A 24,811-nucleotide genomic window follows, 5' to 3' on the forward strand; every position below is an offset into this window, starting at 1 on the left:
CACATTAGAGATGATGGTGCTTGAGCTTAGAAAGTAAAATAAACATAACATGGTAATTGTTTGGATGTGGGAACTAAAGGAGGTGGAAGAATATTGAAGAAATACCCTTATGAAAGGCTCACAGCCTTTTCCTCTTCTCAGGGGAAATCTAAAAGTGGAGAACATTCTTTAACTCTGTTAAATGTCTTCTGGGGGCTTCCAATCATGCCAATAATGACTTTTCTTTATATGAAAGGATACTGAAAGTTAATGAGGCTACATTAACAATAAAACAGAGATGGCGTGAAATTAAAAAAAAAAAAAAAGTACTCATTATGTATCAGTCTGGACCATAGGACCATACCCAGAATTAAGATTGAGTAATATATTTAATGTATTTATTGTGGTCTTCCTAATTTTCAGCTTCTCTGGTAACCCCGCGTATTAAATTCTTACTTAATCCTCTATATAAATGACTGGAGTAGCCCATATAAGTTGTCCTGACTCTCAATGTCTATGGTTGTAAAATTAAGATAATACACATTCTTCCTCGGTCATAAAGTTACTGAGATAGTAAGTATAAAATCCTGACCATAGTATCTGACACTAAATGTCGGAAAGCTATAAGGATGGTGGTATTTGATTATATATTATATCTGTCCAATTTTGGTCAAAATCACTTACTGTACAAAAGAAAAAAGTATTTATTAAAAACATGCACACCCAAGAAATAATACAAATATATTTTAAATATTAACTATATTAAAGCATGTGTTTTTAATGCATAAAATTGTATATATATTGGAATTTTAATTAGACATTTAGTAAATTCTGGATCATTTAATAAATGCTAAGGATTTATGCTAAATGATAGGTATTAATAGGTGGACAAGATGTGGCCTGTTAAATCTTAAGGGCTGGAAATGAATTTACATTGAAATAGCCTGTTTACCTATGTGATATACAATAGTACTAATATAAGCACACTATTGCAGTGTCAGGCAGATGTAATTTGTCTAGGGGGAAAAGTATTTTCCACTAAAAATACCCATGTTTAAGCGCAATGCCTGCCCGCATTGTCTAACTTAATCTTGTACATTTAAACAAGTGCAAAGCCCAATATCATGCACGTGATATTTAATACAGGTGATCTAGACAGGCTTCTTCTTTTTCCAGTGAGCATATCTCCCACACTTCACCATACTTTGGGGCCTGCTCCCTTTACATACCTGCTCTGTCCTATTGTCTTCACAGGGACATTTAGATCTATTGCTGTCTTTTGCACCATTAAATATATTTTCCCTAACTCTGATCCTTTTTAAGGACTTTCCTAAATCTTATTTACTGTGAAGCTACACCTCTCAGCAGAGTATCCCAAAACTTGATTTGAATCTAGAAACCCATTTGGAAGGCACTTCAACTTGAACCACTCTGTTCCCCAGCAAGCTGGCTCCAGACACATAGAATAGAACCAATAAACTTTTGATAGATGGATGGAGATGACATTTCTCCATTTTTAACGTGTTCTCTTCTAAAATATGCAATATTATGTTTCCCTCTGAAACACTAAGTCAAATCTGATTGCCCTTTATCAAAAGCAAGGTTGTATAATACCTTGTGTCAAATCAGAATGTAGAAATATAAGGAAAACTAAAGGCTTGGTTGAAATGACTCCCATAAATATTTGAACATCAGATAAGCATGTCAATCTCCCTTTGTTGGGATGCAAAATAGAGGATTTATTTTGCTTTATGAAAGTAACAATATTAGATAACATTGCTCAGCCTACACAGGCATCTTTGTTTCTCTCAGAATATAAACATTATTATCAAATTTGTTCCCTAGAGAAGACAAAGACTTCACCCATCAGAAAACAAAAACAAAAACAAAAAAACACAAACTTTTTAAACCCAAGATCAGCATTTTCCAATTTTTTTTTCCTGTCTCTAGATTCTTAAGCTATTTTTACCACTTAGATCACTCATATTTTATAAAATATTTTATAAATACATGCAGCTTCATAGTTTTGGATAACTATTGCCATACTACACCGATAACATTTCAGCTAACCAATCTGCCACTTTGGTGTTTGCATCTCAAAATGCAGAACAAATAGACATTTGCCTAAAGGAAGACACTGTAGTGTGGTGGCAACATGGATTTGGGAGCTACATGGCTAGCAGTATGAATTTAGTCAAATTACTTCACGAATAAAGATGTTTAGTGCTCTTATCCACGGTTGACATGAAGATATGCTGTGCAGATATCCCTTCGAGGAAGGAAGCCTGGGCTGTGTGGGGAGGGGTCAGTAGACACCCTTCAGCTATCCACTCCTTAGAATCTGGATCCTTTGCAGAGAACCTACACTCCAGAGTTCATCTGGAGATGAAACAAGCAGAGGGATGATGCATTTCTCTGATGGTTAACACTCATCCCAGAAAGACCCACTGGATTGGGTCTTTTGCCAGAACTGCAATGCCATTCGATTTCTCCCCTGCTCATCCTGCTTTTGTCTCCTTCCATTCACAGGTGCTGATCCCTAATAAACATCTTGTACTTCCAATGCATCTACTCCCAGGGAAAACAACCTGCAACAAGTTGTTTAATGGAAATAGGATACATGTCACTCATAGAGTTAACGTAATGAAGTGTGAATGAGATACATGTGAAGGGCACTATACTAATATGCTAAATAGTCACGAATAAAGATCCACAGATTATTTCCAGTATCACTTGGTGACTATCTAGTCTCATGTTGGAGAATACATGTTAGAGTCTGTTAGCACACTACAGTAGCAAGTCTATTTCAAGTTAATTTCTCTTTTTAGGGGATCTCATGCTTTTAGACAGAAAAATACTGCTGAAATTGGAGAATGTACCAAGACACTGACATCAAGAGACCAGTGTTTGGCTAAGGCAGTCACCAGTCACACTTCTAAAAACCCTATATTATACTTATTACTGAGGTCTGGAGAATGGAGGAAAAAAATCTATTTTTTTAATAAACTCATGCAAAAAAACAAGTAAATTCCCCGCTCCAAGCAGGTAAGCATCACACCATTTCTCAGGATGCCCTTTCACAGCTTGTATGGTAGTTATGGGGATCGGCTCCAAAGCTACACTAAACAAAACTAGTCATTTCTGGCAGAGTCAACATGAGAATACACTGCCATGGATCCCATGAGAACCAATGTCCCGAGGGCTCTCAGACAAAAATGGACAAAGTCAACTCCTATCACATAGTCTAACATAAAGAATTTCTTTGGCTGCCACAGGTTTAAAAAAATGATATATATACATATACATACATGTATGTATATGTATATATATATGTATGTATGTATTTTATCTTTAGGGACTTTCTGAGACAGAGTAAGATCCCAGAATTATACAGGAGCCAACTGTTCAAATTACTGATGAAAATCCAAACTGCTATCAGTCCAGGGTAGGGTTTGGCAAAAAAAAAAAAAAAAAAAAAAAAATTCTGTAAAGTAAGTACTTTAGGCTCTGCTGGCCATACTATCTCTGTCACAGCTACTCAACTCTGCAGTCATAGGGCATAAAAGAATAAGGGTGGTTGTGTTCTAATAAAACTTCAAAAAAAGGTGGTAGACCAGATTTAGCACACAGGTTATAGTTTACTGACTGCAGGCCTACGGTAATAGAGTAAAAGTATTCACTAAAAGTCATGAGTCCTCCTTTAAGTAGGTCCTAAAGAAAAAAAAAAAAAAAAGGCAGCTGTTGGGAGGAGGGAGACTCATACAGTAATAAGAAGATAAACCGCCTGTTACACCCAGAAGGATAAGTATCGTGAAACTCGCAATGCTCAGTGCATTAGAATCTAGAGCACAGACCAGTACAGGAGCTTCAGGGTCCTGTCTTCCATCATATGCTCTGGATACTCTGCAAAACTACACAAAGTTCAAAGACTGAATGTGCTGCTTACATTTTCTCCTTCTTAAAAACTGCAATGCGCTTTGGCTAATTAACATACCTGTGGAATCCTAGTGCAAAGGAACTTGAGTTCAAATCAATGTGGCCACAATGTCTTTGATCCCGATAGTGTCCCTTAGGGCACAGTTAGGGAGATGCTGTTGTCAGAGAAAGGCAGTGTATGTCTATTTTTCAAGTTTAACAGGCATACAGGTACTTTTCTATTTTAAAACATGTTTTGCTAAACACTGGTTTGCAGCCTCTATATGGAAAATTTATAGGAAGATGCAATTTTGAGCCAACTGCAAGTGAAGATGCTATTTAGAGCCACTTATAATGAAATAAACCCCTTAGTTATGAATCAGTTATTATATTTCGGTGAACTCCAACTGTTTCTTTCTCACTGCTTAATTTCATTCTAGCTTTTGTTATTATGCCTAAAGAAACCATTTTAACATTTTCTCGCATGCATTTTGTGTATCAAAAATTCCATCTACAAGTTTTCAGCTTTTTGCCTCTAATTGCTCCACTGGTTGCTCTAACTGCTTTAATAAATAATATTATCTGGTTCTGCTGGTCCCAGGATTCTAAGGTCTCTGCATCACATATTATTTATTACTCCTCTAAGGAGAAAAAAGGATTCCTTTTTTACCCAAAGCATTTCTTTACAGAGAGAGGGAGAGGATAAAAGAAAAAAAAACATTCAAATTAATATAGGGTTTTCTACAGTGTGAGATATTTCCACTTGAGCATCATTGGATGTATATGGCTGTTTCTATTCAAATCCATTATGAAATGAGGACACTTCTTCCTTCATGTGACCCTAACATTCCAGAATCCATCCTTATTCATCATTTTTAGAAAACATGTATCTAATTAGATAAATGTGAAAGTTGGGTTTTTCATGGCTATTTAGCCAGCCTCCCTACTAGAGAATAAGGTCCATGGGGCAGGGGCTCTGTCTTTACAGAAATCCCCTAGTAAAATAAATAAATTCTATATATGACACATATATATACATATATGTATATGTATATGAAAATGTATATATAGTCTGTGTGTGACTGAATGGATAAATGACTATCTGACTAAATGAAAATATGACTTAATAGATGCATTAAGTAGTATTAGTTGAATTAGCAAGTATAGTGAGATTTGTTTTGGAACAATGATTTGGAAGGGTTGGTATTTTTGATTTGGGACACAATCAAGCTTTTATCTGGCTAAGAGTGTGCAGGAATGAAATGGCCAAATTTTAATTATTTTAAGAAAACTCGGTCCTTGCACTAGATCCTTGCACACAGGTGGTTAAAATGCAAAGAAGTGCAGCCTCTATGGAAAACAGTATGGGAGTTTTAAAAAACAATTTAAATAGAATTACCATATGATCCAGCAATCTCACTTCTGGGCATTTGTCCAAAACAACTGAAACCACGATCTTAAAAGATATTAGTATCCTATGTTCACTGTAGCACTCTTTATAATAGCCAAGATATAGAAACAACCTAAATGACCATCAACAGATGAATGAATAAAGAAAACATGGTATGTTGATAGAACGGAGTAATATTCAGCCTTAAAAAAGGAAACTGTGTAGGGGTGCCTGGGTGGCTCAGTCGGTTGGGCATCCAACTTTGGCTCGGGTCATCATCTCACCATTCGTGGGTTCAAGCCCCACATCGGGCTCTGTGCTGACCGCTCAGAGCCTGGAGCCTGCTTCGGATTCTGTGTCTCCCTCTCTGTCTCTGCCCCTCCTCCCTCGAGCACTCTCTCACTCCCTCTCCCTCTCTCTCTCTCTCTCTATCAAGAATAAATAAACATTGAAAAAAGAAAGGAAATTGTGTAATATGCCATGTCATAGGTGAACATGGAGGCCATTATGCTAAGTGAAATAAGCTAATCACAGAAACGTTAAGTACCGCATGATTCCACTTAATTGTTCGGGAGACAATCCGAAATAGTCAAATTCATAGAAGCATCAAATGGTGGTTGCCAGGGGCTGGCGGAAGGGGGAAATGGGGAGTCTTTAATTAATGGATATAAACTTTCAGTTACACAGGATGAATAAATTCTGGAGATAAGCTCTACAATACTGTACTTACAGTTAACAATACTGTATTGTGCACTTAAAAATCTGTTAAAAGACAGAAATCATGTAAAGTGTTCTTATCACCAAAAAAATAATAGTAATAATAATAAATAAAAACAAACAAACAAAAAATAGGTCCTTCCCTAAAATGGAAGTTATTGCAAGACTGAGGAGTCAATCAATACACAGTCTACTCTCCAAATTAATGCCAGGTTCTCTACTGAATGAAATATTTCCACTTTTGCATCACTGGGCATCAGGATTGTAAGGAGTGTTTTCAGGAAAAGAGCTCATTAACAGCAAGCTGGATAACGACAGTGAATTATAAAAATGCCCAAGTACAAGTAGGAACTAAAAATGTAATCTCTTGTGTTGAGTGGGCACTTACTTTCAGGAGAGGACTTGTGACAACAGAGCACTGTGCCTACCATGATCAGGTGTCCGTCTACTCTGCCTGCTGAGTGGCCATTATCCCTACTTCTAATTTAAGCAGTTCATGTAGTCTTACCCAAGGTGAAGGCTCTGAAAGAAACAGGAAGCAACTACTAACAACCCCAGACACATGTCATCTCAACACAGTGGTAACATCAAATACACACTTCTCATAAATTTATTTAAAGGGAAAAACGAACCATAGAGGGTTTACATGAAGGCACTGACTTAGAATTCCACACCTACCCAGTGCTAAGAATTTTTACCTTACATAAACAGTTTACTGCACATAACAGCATTTCAGAGTGTCTGTCACTAAGTATGGACTCAGTAAATATGAGATGTCATCAGCCTACTCCTCATGAAAGATGCCAGAAGCATGCACAGACATAGTAGTCAATGGTAAGAATAAATTTAGGTTTAAATCCTGGCCCTGCAATCCCTAACACACACACAGGGAACTTTTTCAGAGACACAGCTTCCTTCTCCATAAAACTAGAATCACACTGATGACTTTACAGCAACTTTTGTGAGAATTAAAGTGAATTGGTACATAATAGTAACTTGCACCATGTTTCATTTATGTTATTGTTAGAACATCATTTCTTCTTTTACCTCCATCATCACTATTGTGTTTACAGCCAATAGTAACAAAACTCATACAAAGGGGTAGGGCTGAGGAGCAAAGAGCATTCCACCCATGCTCTGATTAATGCCACAGACCTGGTCTATCTTCCTTCCTTGTTGGTATGCATCCTGAATGGAATGAGGCCATTTAGAGAATGCACAGTTTATTATTTCAATTAAAATTGGTCCTGCTCGGCTGTTCCAGCAGGCAGAGACATGGGTGAAGTCACAGAGATCTCAGGGATAGAGTGAGGCAGAGGGACAGAGGATAGGCACTGCGTTGTCAGGAAAACCCAGGTATGCTTCATGGTTCCACTACAGTATTTGTGTGATACTCAGCAATGGAGGCTTTTTATCTGCAGTTTCCTCATCAGTTTGCGATAATGAGAATATATGTTCTATCACAGAGGTGTTAGGGAATGAAATGAGTATACTTAGCACATCCTTGTCACATATTAAGCACTCACCAGTAACAATACTCACTGCAGTAGCAGGGGCGTTTTACACTAACTGAGGTTAGACTATTTAGCAGCTAACTGTTAAAGGAAAAACAGGTAATTCTGCACAGTGAAGCAACCATTTGTAGAGGAAACTCTGCTTACGTAAGTACCAGAGTTAAAAAAAAAAAATGTTTATTCTTGAGAGAGAGAGAGAGAGAGCAGGCACACATGGGGGACAGGGGAAGACAGAAAGGGAGACAGAGGATCTGAAGCAAGCTCTGTGTGTTAGTGCAGACCCCAGTGAGGGTCTCCAACTCACTAACCATGAGACCATGACATGAGCTGAAGTCAGACGCTTAACCGACTGAGCCACCCAAGAGTGCAAATACTGGATTTTTAATGTGTGTTTAGGACATGAAATTGATGGTGGCTTTATTAACTGGCAATGCTGGTAGCTACTATATTTTTTTAAATTTAATAACTTAATTATTTCAGTTACCCTGTGAGGGACATGATATTAACCCAAAACACATATGAGGAAACCGAGTCTAAGAGAATTCCAGAGACCAGCTGCTGGAGGAAGTAGCAATGATAGGATTGCTCAAAATGTAAGCTCAAAATGTATCACCTTTTAAAATATAAATAATTTACCCGACTTCATTCAATATTACTCAGAGACATTTAGTACTGAAAAGAGTAGCAAGTATTTAATTAATGTTCCTGGCAGGGACAAGGTAAGACCCTCCATGCCACTGTCTACTTTCCCCTGAAAGGGCATAGACAAAGATACAGATACGGATGTAGTTACAGACACAGGTTTAGGTACTGGTGCAGCCACTCTGGAAAATAGTATGGATGTTCCTCAAAAAATTAAAACTAGTGGGGCACCTGTGTGGCTCAGTTGGTTAAGCATCTGACTTTGGCCTTGGCCATGATCTGGCCGTTCCCGAGTTCAAGCCCCATGTCAGGCTCTGTGCTGACAGCTCAGAGCCTGGAGCCTGCTTCAGATTCTGTGTCTCCTTCTCTCTCTCTGCCCCTCCTCTGCTCATGTTCTGTCTCTCTCTCTTAAAAATAAACTCTAAAAAAAAAAATTAAAACTAGAACTACTCTATGACCCAGCAACTGCACTACTAGGTATTTATCCAAAGAATAAAAAAAAAATGCTGATTTGAAGGGGCACATGCACCCCAATGTTTATAGCAGCACTGCTGACAACAGCCAAAGTATGGAAAGAGCCCAGATAGACTGATTAATGGATAAAGAAGATGTGGTATATACATTCAATGGAATTGTACTCAAAGATCAAAGATCAAAAATATTGCCATTTGCAACAATGTGGATGGAACCAGAGTACATTATGCTAAGAAAAATAAGTCAGTGAGAGAAACACAAATATCATGATTGCATTCATATGTGGAAGTTAAAAAATACAACAGATGAAGATAGACGAAGGGAAACAAAAATAAGATAAAAATATAGAGGGAGATAAACCACAGAGACTCTTAAATACAGAGAACTTGAGGGTTGTCGGTAGGGTGTTGGGTCAGGGGATGGGCTAAATGGGCAATGGGCATTAAGGAGGGCACTTGTTGGGATGAGCACTGGGTGTTATATGTAAGCGAGGAAACACTAAATTCTATTCCTGAAATCATAATTAAACTATATGTTAACTAATTTGGATTTAAATTAAAAAAATAAATTAAAAAAAGTACAGGTTTAGGTATAAGAATTTTATTTTATTATTTTTTTTTTTAATTTTTTTTTTTCAACGTTTATTTATTTTTGGGACAGAGAGAGACAGAGCATGAACGGGGGAGGGGCAGAGAGAGAGGGAGACACAGAATCGGAAACAGGCTCCAGGCTCCGAGCCATCAGCCCAGAGCCCGACACGGGGCTCAAACTCACGGACCGCGAGATCGTGACCTGGCTGAAGTCGGACGCTTAACCGACTGCGCCACCCAGGCGCCCCAGGTATAAGAATTTTAAAATACATGATATTTCCAACTTGATGATGTGCTCTAGAAAGAAGTTGAGTCTTAGGGGAAGTTGACCAACCAATAAACAACTGAGTTTTTAAACACAGCAAATGCCATAAAAAGGCCTCTTTCTTACTTCATGTCAAAGTAAACATTCCTCTAAAAGATGGGTACCTTCTTGTCAGCATATAAAATACAACAGTTCTAAAGAGACAATAATGCATAGCTATTTGTCACTCAGTAATTCCCTGAATATCCATGTCCTCTAGTTCTGTTTAAAAAGGTTAAATGGGTCTAAATCTGTCTGCTAGACTCAGAAGGAACCATGCACTACTCTGGCTAGTCAGAAAATTTAATTTTCTACTCAAATTAACCAATTGTGCAAAGAGAGAGGAGAGCTGCTCTCCATAACGCAATGAAATGGGCGGGGGGGGGGGGGGAACAAGTACGGAAAAGCAGAAGAGGTGCTGAAAAATGCAGTTGATGATTCTTACATTCCCATCCCATGCACCCAATCCACCTCCATGCACACTGAGGGGGGCTTGCCTTCTGAATCACTCATCAAAGCCCTGTTGCAAAATGCTTTGAAACAGTATTCTCCCCTTCTTTGGGTGGGACCATAGATGCCAAGGAATAAGCGCTTGCCTGAAATCTATCAGAGGCACAGATGTCAGTGTCATCAGGTGGTATCTTATCTGTCCATCTCTCCAGGTAACATGGCCTCTAATCTCCTTTAGCTTGCCTGAAAACAAAACACTTCTAAACCAGACAGTTGTTGCTAACCAGCTTCAAGCTTCCTCTACACCTGCCTTTCAAAGCAGTGGTAATAATAAAAATAACAACAGCAATAACAGTAACAGTTAACTACAGTGATAATCATCATTTGATTCCCTGGGAACGGGGAGTTGGTATCAGTAAATCTCCACGTTTGCATCAGTATGTGGATAGATAACAGAATGTGCAAAAATATGTGGGCAACCATAAACCTGGATTTTTAACCAGTTCTGCCAATTTGAGGTTCCTGTCACTGTGGCATGAACAGTTCTTCAGACCTTCTCCTAGCCGATTAAGAGCATATCTCTGCATTGGAAGTGTGTTCCCACTGCCACTATGGATTCCATGTTTGGGGTTTACATGTGATTGCCCCAATATCTGAAACCCCCTTGTCTGTAAGGGCCCCTGACTTGGCATACTCCTGAGCTCCTGTATGTTCCTTGCTAAAAAGCTTAGAAATCATGTAAAATCAAGGGTTAAAACTGGCCCCATCATTCAGTTCTCCCTTCATTCTGTGTCATGCTTGGAGATGTGAGGCAAGAGGAAACTGCTCCTTTCTGTGTTCTTCGGAGGAAAAGTAGTAAAAACATGAAACAGGACAGAATATTTAACAAATATGGCCTGTATTTATATATTGGCATTGCAATACAGAGCCATTTCATAACTTCAATATGTAGTCAGAAAATGAATGACCATGCACATTTATTTCTCGGGATACATTTTTCCCTTGTTTTCAACACTTGGCCCTTTGAGAGATACAATTCTCTTAGGCAACTATGGACATCCTGTATGGCTATAGCTTGTTGAACTTCTTTGGAACTGAGAATGGACACCTGACCATTTTTCAAATCCCCAGGTGGGATTTTATCTTCTCAGAGATTGGGCTCTTTTGAGGGAATTTTCTTTTTTTTGTATCCTTTTGGGAAACCCTCTTCATTATCCTGAGTTTTGAAGTGGCTTGTATTAAAACCAGCTTTTCTGGATCTGAAAAGAATTATTTTTTGCCCAAACTATTTGGGGCACCGACTATTCTGTGAGTTTCACTTGTAGCCTCACAGTTTCAGTGCCCTTGTGAGTAATGGAAATTTAATACATAAAAAAAAAGTGAATAGATAAAACTTGTAGAAAGCTCACTTATCCAGAGTTTCTGTGATTAAACTAGTTGAAAATATATCCATTCAATGAGATGGGATGAACTGACATCTAACTCCCAGATTAAAAGGACAATTCTTTAAGACTGTATTCCTCCCTCTCCCCACCTCTCCCTCTCTCCCTGCTTGTCTCTCCCTCCCCCCCCCTTCCAACAAGCATTTCTAAGACAATATTTGAAATCTATACTCAAGCAGATCATTAGCCAGTTTACATGTTATAGATTTTCAGTGTTCATGTTATGTAGCTTCAGCACCTGTAGTGTCATGTAGATGAATGGCAAAAGAGAAAAGATGTACACAGTTCAACAACAATAACAAAAAAATGGAATTGAGCCTCATTTCTAAAAAAAAGCAGAAAAACTTTAATAAAGAATTGTTTCATCTTGGGGCACCTGGGTGGCTCAGTTGGTTAAACATCCGACTTCAGCTCAGGTCATGATCTCATGGTTTGTAGGTTCGAGCCCCACGTCAGGCTCTGTGCTGACAGCATAGAGCCTGGAGCCTGCTTCCAATTCTGTGTCTCCCTTTCTCTCTGCTCCTCCCTCACTCATGGTCTCTCTGTCTGTCTCTATCTCTCTCTCTCCCTCTCGCTCTTGCTCTCTCTTCCAAAAATAAACAAACATTAAAAAACAAACGAATTGTTTCATCTTGGGAAAAAATTCTGAGCAGGGAAAATATAAACAAAAGATTGTTTTTGTTTAATGGCAAAGAAAGATTTTGTCTAAAAGGGGCCAATCCAGATATGCTGACCTATCAGAAATGCCCATGAAGTGATAAGAAGATAATTTCAAAGCCAAACACTAATGACACAAATAAGATAAGGGCCTCTTAATGAACTGAATGAGGCAGTGGTCTCACGTCTCTCAAGTTCTTATATATATAGTTCACTGTAACTGTCAGAAGAGAAAGAAGACAAACCAGCAATACTTGCCCAACGCTAGAAAAAAAAATGCAATTTTGTATTTTCACTGAGTTCTCTGAAAGCTGCAATGGCTTCATTCATCTTGATATTCCTGGCTCTGGGTATTGCATGTAGCTCTTAGTAGGTGTGTGTGAACATGTGTGCCTGGGCACGTACGTGCACACACACATGCAGACATTGTGCTGACCAAAATCCCTCAGTCACGTGAGCTAATTACCAAAGCCAGCCACAAAGAATGTACACATAATTGCATTCTGTACTGATGAGCTTGTCCTTTGATGTAGCCCCTATGCCTTTTAAAAAGGAAATACCTGGGGTGCCTGGGTGGCTCAGTCGGTTAAGCATCCGACTTCCGCTCAGGTCATGATCTCACCCCTTGTGAGTCCGAGCCCTGCATCGGGCTCTGTGCTGACAGCTCAGATCCTGGATCCTGCTTCGGATTCTGTGTCTCCCTCTCTGTCTGTCCCTCCCCAGCTCACACCCTTTCTCTCTTTGTCTCAAAAATAAACATTAAAAAAATTAGAAAAGTAATACCTTATAGGACTAGAGGTGATATCAGGGTCGCGAGCAGTCACTTGCCCAATCACGGAGTTTAGAGCAGCATTTTCATGAACTTCGAGGAGGTAAGTAGGTGAAGAGAAGACAGGAGGCTCGTCAGCATCCTCAACAACAATTTTGACTGTCGCCGTGTCTTTAAAGGGCCCCCTGCCGCTGAAACGTGGGTCAATATGGACATTGGCTGCCTCTACCTTCAGCGTATAGGATTTTTTGGTCTCAAAGTCCAGAGGCTGTTAAGAAATGACAAAGATGAATGTTTCCCGCTAATGACCACAGCAGCAAGAACAAATGAGTATAATGCTGATGGATGATAGTTATGTGCATTTAAGCCCATTTGCGAGCCTTAATGGGATCACTCTCCATTCCCTCAGATTCAACCTGTAAATTTTACAGGCATTTATTGATATCTGTTTATTATACAAGCTCAGTGAATCTAATCTCCTATTGTTTTGTTTTGTTTTGCTCATTTCACTTGGAATTCACAAAATATTCACAGTCATGAATTGTGCCATCAAAATTTCACTTCAGAGTCATAATAAAATTTTACTAGTGGTGGCACGACCTGAATACCAATCAGCCAGTTAATCGGGCCTCTGCTGGTAGGAGATAAGGCGGCATGGAACACAATCTCTATCTGGGAAGAATATTTTATCATTTCTGCAACAGTGTGTGAAATGTAAAGAACTAGAAATAATCATTGTTTAGTCCAAGGAGACATTATAAAGCATAATTTAGCACTAATCCCAACAAAGAGTGTTTTCTGATTTCGCTTCTAAAATCACCGCTGCGCTACTGATCATGTGGCTAAAATGAGGTTTATTATTTTTTAGGGTATTCTTAGAAGGTCTCTATTATAAGTTCTGGGCTCTGAAGCAGGTGGGCATATAAAGAAATATGTATGCAGATACATATTTATCAGTGTTTATATTTAGAAGAAGGAAGGGTGAGAGCAGTATATATATAGACAACTAGGACTGGCTGTGCCTCCACCAACCACTTAAAAGCAATTTGAAATTACCTCACTGCTCCATTACTGACAATACTTCTGACATATTAATATCTCATTCCTTAAAAGCCCCTACGACTTCAGCTAATGACCCAGGTGAAGAGAGTTAGGTAAAATATTTAGTTCCCCTAAATACTCAGAAGCCAATCTGTGTCAGATTCCTTACATTGCAGTTATTGTCAACTCGTAATATTTCAGATTTCATGAATAAATGTCTGTCAAAGTTCAGAGAGACAATTGAGGTGTGAGGTGCAATTCTTCACAATCTGCAATGCAGATTTTTAAAAAAATAAATCAGAAGACAAGCTGGCATTAGGGAACTCTTTCAGAACTCCTGTATAAGCTTAAAGATGTATCTTTATTTCAAAATTGGGGTTGATCTTTCTACTTGAATTCAGTTCTAATGGGACTTGGCTTTTGGGGGAAATATTTTCTAGTAAACAAGGCATATAGTCACTTCCCTGTCTATTCTGAAATTCCTAGGCACACGTAGCCACAAATAGACGATTCAACATCAGCATTTGCAAAAATTTGCCAATCACCCCTACTGTAACTATTTTGCAATTTCAAATTCCTCACAAACACTGTTAAGTGTAGCAGATTATGTTGTTTATTTCTTAGTTCAACATAATGACAATGTATCCAAACACATCCCTAGTGTCCTTAGGATCTTATCAAACAAGAGACCCACGAATTGTAGAAATATGACTCCCTACATATTACTCTCTACATGAAAATACATGGGTTTCTCAGTGTCAAAACATGTAGTATATAGTTCCACGTTTATGAATAACAGTGAATAAAACTATAACACATGGCTAACTGCTTCAGTTTATAAAAGCACCTTATGGTAGCAAAGGATGGCAGTTAATAATAACAATAAAAATGACATTAGGAATCATTAGCTAAAGAAAATGTGGCTCTGGGTTATTCAATAATTGACTCAAGCATAATTATACTGTATTCTATTTTAAACATGAGTTTTTAAATACGTTCCAACTCTTAACCTAAACTCATGCCAGGTAGAAAGCTAGTGTTGTTCCGAAAAGAGTTAAAATAAATGCAGCCTTTTTTTTTTTTTTCACTTGAAATTAATTTTAAAAAATTCATTGATTTTGTATAAAAAGTATGTCCAGGAAACTCCAGGTTCATAATCTTACTATCTCTCCAAGGGGGGATTTTTAGAGCATGGCCGTTGGAATCACGTTCTTGTGTAACATGATGGAGAGAATTAGATAGTAAGCTTGGAGTCACATGAATATAATGCTGATCAAGACAGGCTCCCAACAGTGTGCTCTGCCATTTATATTCTTATTCATGAACACACACATCTAATTAAAATTAATTTGTACTGTTTTGTGAAAAAGATTCGAAAAACAGTATTGAAAAAAATACTCATGATGAGGATAAAAGGATATTTTCCCTTGCAAAGGTCCATGCCCATAAGATAATGAAATGCATTCTACATATTTTTTTTATGAATGTAGGTGTCATGATGATAAATAAATTCAGAAGCTACTGTACAGAATTTTTCACATCTATCACAAAAGAAATGGCTGCTGGCAAATGCAGATACAATAGCCATACATTATCTGTACTACTCATCTAGATGTTTCTTTCTCTCATGGTAGCCCCACACCCGGAAGCAAGGCCAAGAGGAGCTTCGTTTACCATAATGCTTGGACCTTTGATGCATGGTTCAGAGTAACCAATGGTAGGAGGGTTGGCCCTGCCCTTCTAGTGCTAGAGCTGACCAGAACAACTCAGGCTGACTGTTTTGTCTGTCCTTGAGTTTCTCTGAAAGTAGAGCCTGCAATAAAAACTTGGGAATCTTCAATATATTTTGTGCAGATATTCCAGGAAGCAGGAGTGTGGAAATGGGGAGAGTTCTATAGGGAAGGATTAAAGGCCACTGAACTTGCCACCTCTCTGGGCATCTGAATCTTTTTCCTACTGGGAATCCTCTTAAGAACCATAGACAATATGCCTCAGAATAATGTCTTCAATGAATAAGAACTGTCTACCTATCTATGTCCTTCATTGCTTGAGGGTGACCTTTTGAGTGTTGACTTCCCTTTGTGACGAGGGTGCTCTGCAAAGGAAGTGAGCCAATTCCTTTGGCTCAGGGAAGAACACTGAGGCATAGATGAGGGGAAATAATGGGTGAGATGGGATGCTACCAACACCATGGTAACTGGTTGCCCCCCAGTTAGCTGAAAGCTAAACCGGGGCCAAGGTTATGAGGTGCAAAAAGGACTCTGCTTTTTCACAGCTGAAGAAGCTAAACCTTTACCAATCCTAAAATTATGTCAGGAAGTCTGCTCAACCCCTGTCAACTTCAAAACTCAAGTTTCAAAGACGTCTTTGGAAGATGAACAAAATCTTCCTTAGCTTACCTTTCTTAGCCTTATAATGCCATCCTGGGCCTGGGCATCAGAAGTGATTTCAAAGAGCGCTGTTCCATCTCCATCAATGATGTCATAGGATGACTGTGCATTTTCACCAATATCTTGATCATTGGCCTTTACCCTTCCTATCGCAGTGCCAAGAACCACATCTTCTGGTACTGAGAAGTGATACAGACCTTAGGAAAAAACAAAACAAAACAAGACACTGAGCACTGCACAACTTCCATTCATTTACTGACCTATTCAGGAAATATTTATTGGGTACTTTCTTTGTTCTGAGCACACCTACAGATATTAACAGGACAGTGATGGAAAAGAGAAAAATATCCATTTTGCTGTGAAATGTACAATCTTTTAAATGAGTCAAAGAGTTCCCAGAAGAAGTGATCCCTCTTCGAGACTCTTCTGAGATATAAAACTTATTCAACTGTATGTTTACCAAGCATATATTTGGAGCAAATTTACATCGGGATATGAGGGAGTCTATGTGAATGTTCTTTCCAATTTGCTGTATAATCACACCGCTGCCCATGGGGATATTCATTGTTGCCCAACATAAAATATTACGCTAATTTCAGCACAGAAAGATGTAATGTGTAACACACTGAAAGTCACTTTTGAAGTTACCTTTATATTTACAGACCTGTAGACCATTTTTGATAACATCCAATTACTAAACTTCTGCTGTGCCCTGCAGCAAGCTGTTCAGACACATGAAACAGTCCTCCTGTTACTAAAGTCCTCATTGCTCTGAAGACCAGAAATCCTACTTCCAAGACTCTCTAGGCAAAATACAATCATAGTGTATGTTCATTCTCCTGTGGGGCCAGTAAAACGTGTCTGATTAGTGGTATCAGTCCCATTTTTACTCAAATCACTTTAGTTGTTGTATTGGTGTCACTCATTTCATTGGTAGAGGGAAGAGACTATAACCCCTGGCCATTACCACTTAAGTACACACCGGCCCCACATCTAACTGCCAACTCCTGTGTTTCTTGCCTGAGGCTTTTTTTTCTGGCCTTCAGAACCCATTTTGCCCACTGCCTGTCAGGCCTTAACTACCAGAAAATTAATGCCCTCTCAGAAGCAGCCCTCAAAGACTCACACAACTTAGGATATAGAATCCCAGGCTCCTCCCCTTTCTGGTAGGGTAACCTTGAGCTATTTCTTTTCTTTTGTCTATTTACAGTGTTGCAGAGTTTCCCCGATGGGATAAAGCTGCAGTTCCCCCACAGTCGTAGCCGGCTTGATAATGCACATTAATGGCTCTCTATCCTTCTCTCGCACACATCCTCACTTCCCCACTGGCGTTTCTTGGGATCATCTCCAAGATAAACTACTTCTAATCAAATTCCTGTCTCAATGCCTGTTTGTGGGGAACCCAAAGTCAAGGAAATCAGGAAGTTTTAGTCCCGCTGGAACCAAAACAAGGGAATAAATAAATATTCAATGAGCTATAAAACAAAAGGAAAAATTAAATCTAGAGAACATTACCCAATTCTAGTTGGAACTCAATCACTGAGTCCCTTGGATAAACTAGGCTCATTCTACCCAATCTAACAAGATTATTTCCTATGATGGGTAAGGTTTTCTTCTAGCACTAGCACACTTTTATTTAATGATGAAATAAAAATGTCTCCTTGAATCATGAAATTATGGGACTGGGGAACAAAAATGTTTTCCAAATAGTTTTGCCATAAGGTAGGCACTGAAAATCCACACATCCAATACAAGCCTCCCAATTCTCTCATAATTAGTGTAATGATTCCATTTCCTTCAAACTTTATATTCCAGTTAAGGTTTGAGATGATCCCTCTAGGTATGCTTGTTAAGGCAATAAGCCAGCAAGGGGCTTCACCTTGCTGCTAGTCCTACATCAGGGAGCTTTGGGAAGCCAAGCAAATGGAACATTTATCCATTCCTATTCTGCTCACTCATCTCTATTAGTGTGATCATAGTTAATAGTTATTACTCCGAAGAAAGGGAACACTTTTGAAACTCACCTGCCACTGCTGAATTGAAACAATCATTTTCTGAGAAAGAAGAGTTGCATATTAGATCCTGAACTATAATGGCAACTGAAAAGGAAAGAAGAGAGCTGGGGAAAGGATAGGAGAGATGGTACTCTCCATTTCAATAATTTGGTTAAAAAGGGTTGCATTGTTATCAGATTTATGCATAGCCAGAAGTGAAAATGCTGAAATTCCTAATGAAAATTCATCCTTTCTGTTCTTTTTACCTTTGATTTTTTTTCTGCAGGTAAATTCTCAAAAATACCTTAAATGTATCATTTTCAACATTCCCCCCCCCCCATCTGTCTCTCTTCCTCTCCCCCTACCTCCCTCTTCATCCCTCTCCCGGCTCTTCTCTCCGTTCATTGGCACCTGGTTGGCTCAGCTGATTGAGCATCCAACTCCTGGTTGTGGTTCAGGTCATGATCTCACAGTTTGTGAGATTGACCTCCACATCAGGCTCTAGAGGCTGACAGTGCGGAGCCTACTTGGGATTCTCTCTCTCTCTTTCTGTCTCTGCCCCTCCCCTGCTCATGCTTGCTCACGTTCTCTCTCTCTCTCTTTTAAAAAATAAATAAATAAACTTTAAAAAATCCTCCTAAAAAAAAACCACAACAGGTTCTCCTATGGTATTCCCTACCATAGCAAATAGCACCAGCATGCATGTAATCCCTCATTGCAAAAATGTGAAAACTCACTTCTTCAACTGAGAATACAACATATCCTTAAAGTTTTGTTATCATTACCTCTTAAGTATCTGTCACACCTATACACTTTTCTCCAGTTCCACAGAGACCACCCTGGCGTGCTAGCTCTGCCATCACTTTTTACATGAATGCTTATGCACACCCTTCAAGTGGCTGTAGTGTGGAGAACACATTGGAAGGAGGCCAGATTTCATTTTCTCTTATTTCCCTGGATTCCAATTCTATTACTTTACCTATAATGTAAAACCTTTTAATGGCTTCCCAGCGATCTTAGAATAAAGATCATGATACTCAGAATGGCCTCCAAATCCAAGTATGGCTAACTCTTGCCTAACCTAACTCTTTAGACTCTGTGTTCCAACTGTAGTAGGATTTTTGTAAGGTTATTTATTTACTGTGAAAGACAGTGGGGAGGGGCAGAGAGAGAGGGAGAGAGAGAATCCCAAGCAGGCTCTTCACTATTAGTATAGACCCCTTCACAGAGCTCAATCTCATGAACCATGAGATAATGACTTGAACAAAAATCAAGAGTCAGATGCTCAACCGACTGAGCTATCATGGGGCCCCTATTATAAGAGTCTTTTAATTCTCACCTAGGGCCATATACCCTTCTTTCACAGGACTTTGGGATATCCTCTTCCTCCCATTGCCATGACCACACCCCCACTTCCCTAGTTTCATCTTGTTCCAGCTAATTCCTAGTCATCACTCATGTCTCAACTCAAGAGTCTCCACATCAAAAGGTCTTCACAATGCAGTTTGTCAGAGTATTTGGATAAGTGCTCACAAGAAAATGGTTCTGTGGAGCACCTGGGTGATTCAGTTGCTTAAGCATCCGACTCTTGATTTTGGCTCAGGTCATGGTCTCACAGCTTCATGACACCCAGCCCCACATTGCATCAGGCAGCATGGAGCCTGCTTGGGATTCCCTCTCTTCCCCCTCTCTCTGCCCTTCCCCTGCTCATGCTCAATCTCTCTCTCTCAAAATAAATTAAAAATTTTTTAAAAAAAGAAAAAAAAAAAAGAAACAGTTCTGTGAGCGTACATAAAATTGGAAAACAATGATTGTCTCCCTGATTCATGGATGGTGGCTGCCTCGAATTTTGTTGAGATGCTTCTGAGGCAGAGCCTGGCTTTAGTAAGGATGAGTAGGGTCAGTGATCACTGATGGCTGAAGGAGCCACAGGAAGTCACAGGAAAGAGTGTTTATTTTTACGGCCAGTATACCGTACACGGCCTATCTGCTTTCCCCTCCTAAGGCACTAAAGATGTGGTTCCTCTTATACAATAAAGTGGGGCTATTGATAGAGCACTATCTGAGGTGGATTGTAATTACTCTCTCAAGTTCACAAGGGGAGGTACCAGGGAATGGAGAACTAAGCACACGTCTTGCAGTCAGATGTTCTGTAAATGACTGGTTCTAACTCTTAGCTACACTATTTACTGTACCCTAAATATTTGGAAATTTTCTCAGCTTCTTTAAAATCTGTAAAATGAGAATATATTTATTACCAAAATGACAGGAGAGTTGGTTGTTTCATATCTATGTGTGTGTGTATGTGTATATGTGTGTGTATACACACAGACACACACACATTGGCATACCTTGCATATAATAAACATTCAATGATTGCTGTCAGGTTTTTGGATATTGCTAAAAATTAGAAAATAAATTAATACGAAAACATTGTAATTAGATATTCACCCAGTGTAGGGAACAAACTTACTTTGGGCAAATTTCGGAGGATTGTCATTTACGTCGGTAAGGGTCACTGTAAGTGTTGTGGTCCCAGACAGGCCACCAGAGTGTCCACCCATATCTTTGGCTTGAATAACAACCAGGTATTCCTCCTTGGCTTCTCTGTCCATGTTGGGAAGGGCAGTTTTTATAATTGCTGAGGGGGAAAAATGGGAGAATGACTTTCAGGAAGACAGCTCATTCAAAATGAATGTGTGCATCTCTCTCTCTCTCTCTCTCTCTCTCACTCTCTCTCTCTCTCTCTCTCTCTCTCACACACACACACACACACACCTACATCAAGTCCCCACTCAGATAATCTTCTGTTTTCTTTTGCCTTTTAACTGGTGTGCATCAGTGATGCCAACACTGAAAGATTTCAGTCACAGACATTAGTGGCTAACTTGCAAAAATACATTTTATAGTGTATAAAAAAGAGAACTTGCAAAAATATACATTAGAAAGTAAACTGAATGGCATACTGTTGCCTACCAAATTAAAGTATAAATCAAAACATGGCCTCATCTACCCAGGAAAACCCTGGAAGTGAAAGAATCTTACAATTTATCACAGACTCCAGTTCCCCTACAAGAGGAGTAAATACATAAATAGCTTGAAGGCTCTGAGGTCAAAGATAAATTATTCTGAAGCTCACAAATACATCAGAGAGATGAAAGAAATAAATGCATTATTAGAATCAACTCAGATGAATAAAACACCAATCAGAATTAATGTAGGCGAGTGTCTAAATCCAAAGGTACTATCCAACATTTATATTTTAATTAGTTAGCTACATTTTCTCCATTGTAAAAGTAATAAAAAATTTAGAAAAAAAATTAAAAAGAGAGAAAAGAGAAAGGAGGTAAAACATAAGATCATACAAAATAACAGAACATCGTCAGTGCTAAAATGTTAGCTTTTTCCTTTCTGATATATTTTCAGGGTTTCATCCATCTGCTTCTTTATGTGTTTCACCAGTAATTTAATATTCTTGTTAAAGATACAAAATTTGGGTAGATGCTTCTGAAGTTATTTTGAAAATCTTTATTTAGCCCTCTCCTTACTCTCATACCTCTTTTTATAGATAAATATTGCTAACATTTTGATGTGTATAATTTCGAAGCCATTATATGTATATGCATACAAATGTGTATAAACATTTAACCACAAATGTGGTCATGATACAGGCACTGTTTTGGGACTTTCTTTTATCACAGAATAGATATCTTTGAGATCTCTTTTGTTTGCTCACTAGCATCTAGAGGTCCAACTCATTACTTCTTTTAACTGCATGACTGTTCATTTATGAACATACTATCAGTGGATATTCCAGTTATTTCCAGTTTTTCCCATGTCAAAGGACAATGAGATCCTTTACACTGGTGACACTATATTTTTTCTGTGTTCTGCAGTTTTATTTAATTCTGTGTCAAAAAAATACCCCCCTACCATATTGGTAAAAGCCCATAATAAAAATTATTGTGACTAGCCCAAAACATTCTTGTTGAATAAGTGTGAGTTATGTCTCTGGCCCAAGTAAAATAAAACTTTCTGGATTAAAGAGAATTTCTCCTGCATTTCTAAGGTAATTATTTGGAAATATTGCTTATTTGGAAATATTGATAGTAACATAATATTTTTCAATATAATGGCTTGTTTCAAGATTTGATCATATCAAAATATAACTCGTGAGCTAAGACAACAACAATAACAAATAAAGCTTCATCATTAGTATGATGAGATGCCAATATGGCTATTCTGCTATGGATATATATTTCATAACTCAGAATACCTTCATTATGGGCCCAATTCCAGTAGGAAGCATTAGAAAATTGTTTTACTCCCATGATATTTACACAAGTGTGTGTCAAGTTTAGGTACCATCACATTCTAAGTTCATCATAAATTAAAGCCATCCTTTGGACTTTGGAATTTAATATATAACATCTAATAATCGGAGGTAAATGATATAATTACCCAAGGAAGGCATCATTTTTTTCCCCCAAAGAAGTGGATAGGTTGAAGTCTATGCAAGAGTCCTTTCAGGTTACTTCAGTGGAATAACTTTGATAATTTCCTCAGAGTCGGAGAAGTTTGGTATGTATTATTCTCATCATTTTTTAAAGTACATCATGAGAGTGTAAATCAAAAAAAAAAAAAAAGACTGTGATATCTCTCAGACATTCGGAATTAAAATAATATTGAGGCTCAGTTAAAAACAGCATACCTGGGCTAATGCGTATGAGTTATATCAAAATATATGTGAAGCATCCTGATGAGAGCCTTGCTTAAATGGGACAAAAAGAGCTCCATGGGTCTCCACCTATGTTTACGCCTTCCTCTATAAAAGCAAGCAGCCTCACACTACCTTATAGGCATATCTACTGAGAAGCTGGAGTCCCTTTACAGATGCTCCTTCATATTGAAGTCAAGCAAGTTTGGTTTCTTATGTTATTCTCACACTTAACTACTTTTATTACCATGAACAAATTATTAAACTCATCAGGATTCAGTATCTTGCCCTGTCAAATGGTGATAATAAATCAGCCTTCCATTGTGGTTATACTAAGATTATGTGAGATAATTCATGTAAAGTTCTTCACACACACTAGTTATCCAACTATGCTACTCCCTTTCCCCGTTTTCCTTCCCAACCAAAATTTATTTAAATGCCTCTTTGGATGGTGGTTAGAGTGCTGAACATTTTCCAATTGCCTCTCCAGATCCACTTTCCAGCATTTCCTACCTATTCTTGGCATGGGACAGTGACCTTTATGGATTGCTTCAACGAACTTCCTTACTTTCTGACTCTGCATTAGATTCAACCAACACACATTACCCAAGGAGATTGGGAGGATGTAGCAGGGCGAAGTTCCAGACTCCCCAAATATCCCAGTCACATGTTTGGCCCACTCTACGGTTAGTCTTTTCAGGTATTACTAGAACAAAACTCTAGTATCCAATGGATGCCCCAATCCCTTGTTCTCTTGGGTCTACGGGTAATGATCGCTCTTCTGCTGCTAGGCTTGAGGTGCTTTGTTATCCTGTGATGGTCTCTCTTAACCTGGCCAAGGTTTTGTCAACAGTTACTTATTAAACTCTCCTCAATTACCCCATTCCTGCCAAGACCCTATAAAATATGGTCAGCATACTGGTTCATTACCCAGGTATCAAAGATGTTTCCAGCACATCATTGTTAAACACACATCTACAGTTCAAAGAGTACTTCAATATAAGAACACATTGCTGTCCAAAGGGCTATTCTTTGAGACGGCAGGGCAGGCTCTTTGTTTCCCCATCAGTAATAAGCGAGTAAGAGCTATTCAGTTAAGTGAGTTGCTCAAGATGACCCAGCCAGAAAGCTGTACCTGGACATCTTCACACTTTCTCTTTTCTTAGACAATACTTGGAGTGGTTTTCTAATTTCTAAGACAAGGAGTCTCCACAAGTTTTCTTTAGGGCATGCAGCACACTTCATGGACTTCAGTGCAAAACTGTATAATGAACAGCTCTTGTTTTCTGAGCTGCCGCTAGGCTCAATCTCATAATTAACAATGACTCATTAGAAAATTCAAGAAAGAATTTCTGGAGCATTTTTCCTGCTACCTGGTGGTCAAAAAGGCAGGCTAGGAAAAACCCCAAGTGACCTCAACCCTCCCATTTTTCTCCTTGAGTTGGGGCATCTCTACACTTGTCACTGAACCTTTTTTAAAATTCTTATTCAAAAGGGAGATCATGTCACCTACGTAGATGTTGTAAGATATTGATAAACTCCTAAAATAGAAGCTTAAAGTTACCTTAAAAGTTCCCTCTATTTCTCCTCTAAATTATATCCTTTGGTTCACATGTTCTCCCACACTTCAGGCTTTTTCTTTTATCGACAAAGACATAACTTCTTTATTTTAAAAAGTATTGTTTGGTATCAAATACCACCTTGCAAAGAGCAGAAATATAGTAAGTTCTTTTTCCTCTCAGATTTGAGAAGTCAAAAATTCTGACCTATGATACTAAAAAGTTACCGAAAGCCTCAGTTAAATGGCATTTTTATCCAGTTTCAAC

General features: G+C 38.5%; 1 protein-coding gene across 5 annotated transcripts in view; it reads right to left on the minus strand.

The window, feature by feature from the left end:
- LOC123579252 (cadherin-8) overlaps positions 1 to 24,811 on the minus strand; it is a 366,323-nt gene that overhangs the window by 150,879 nt on the left and 190,633 nt on the right. For all 5 annotated transcript variants that reach the window (XM_045442964.1, XM_045442967.1, XM_045442965.1 and 2 more), the window contains 3 exons: positions 20,742 to 20,909; positions 16,284 to 16,471; positions 12,858 to 13,111 (listed from right to left, as the gene is read on the minus strand). In XM_045442964.1, the coding sequence (XP_045298920.1) occupies positions 12,858 to 13,111; positions 16,284 to 16,471; positions 20,742 to 20,909 (610 nt within the window). The remainder of the gene's footprint in view (positions 1 to 12,857; positions 13,112 to 16,283; positions 16,472 to 20,741; positions 20,910 to 24,811) is intronic.

The sequence above is a fragment of the Leopardus geoffroyi genome, chromosome E2 (genome assembly GCF_018350155.1).
Source record: "Leopardus geoffroyi isolate Oge1 chromosome E2, O.geoffroyi_Oge1_pat1.0, whole genome shotgun sequence".
NCBI lineage: Eukaryota > Metazoa > Chordata > Mammalia > Carnivora > Felidae > Leopardus > Leopardus geoffroyi.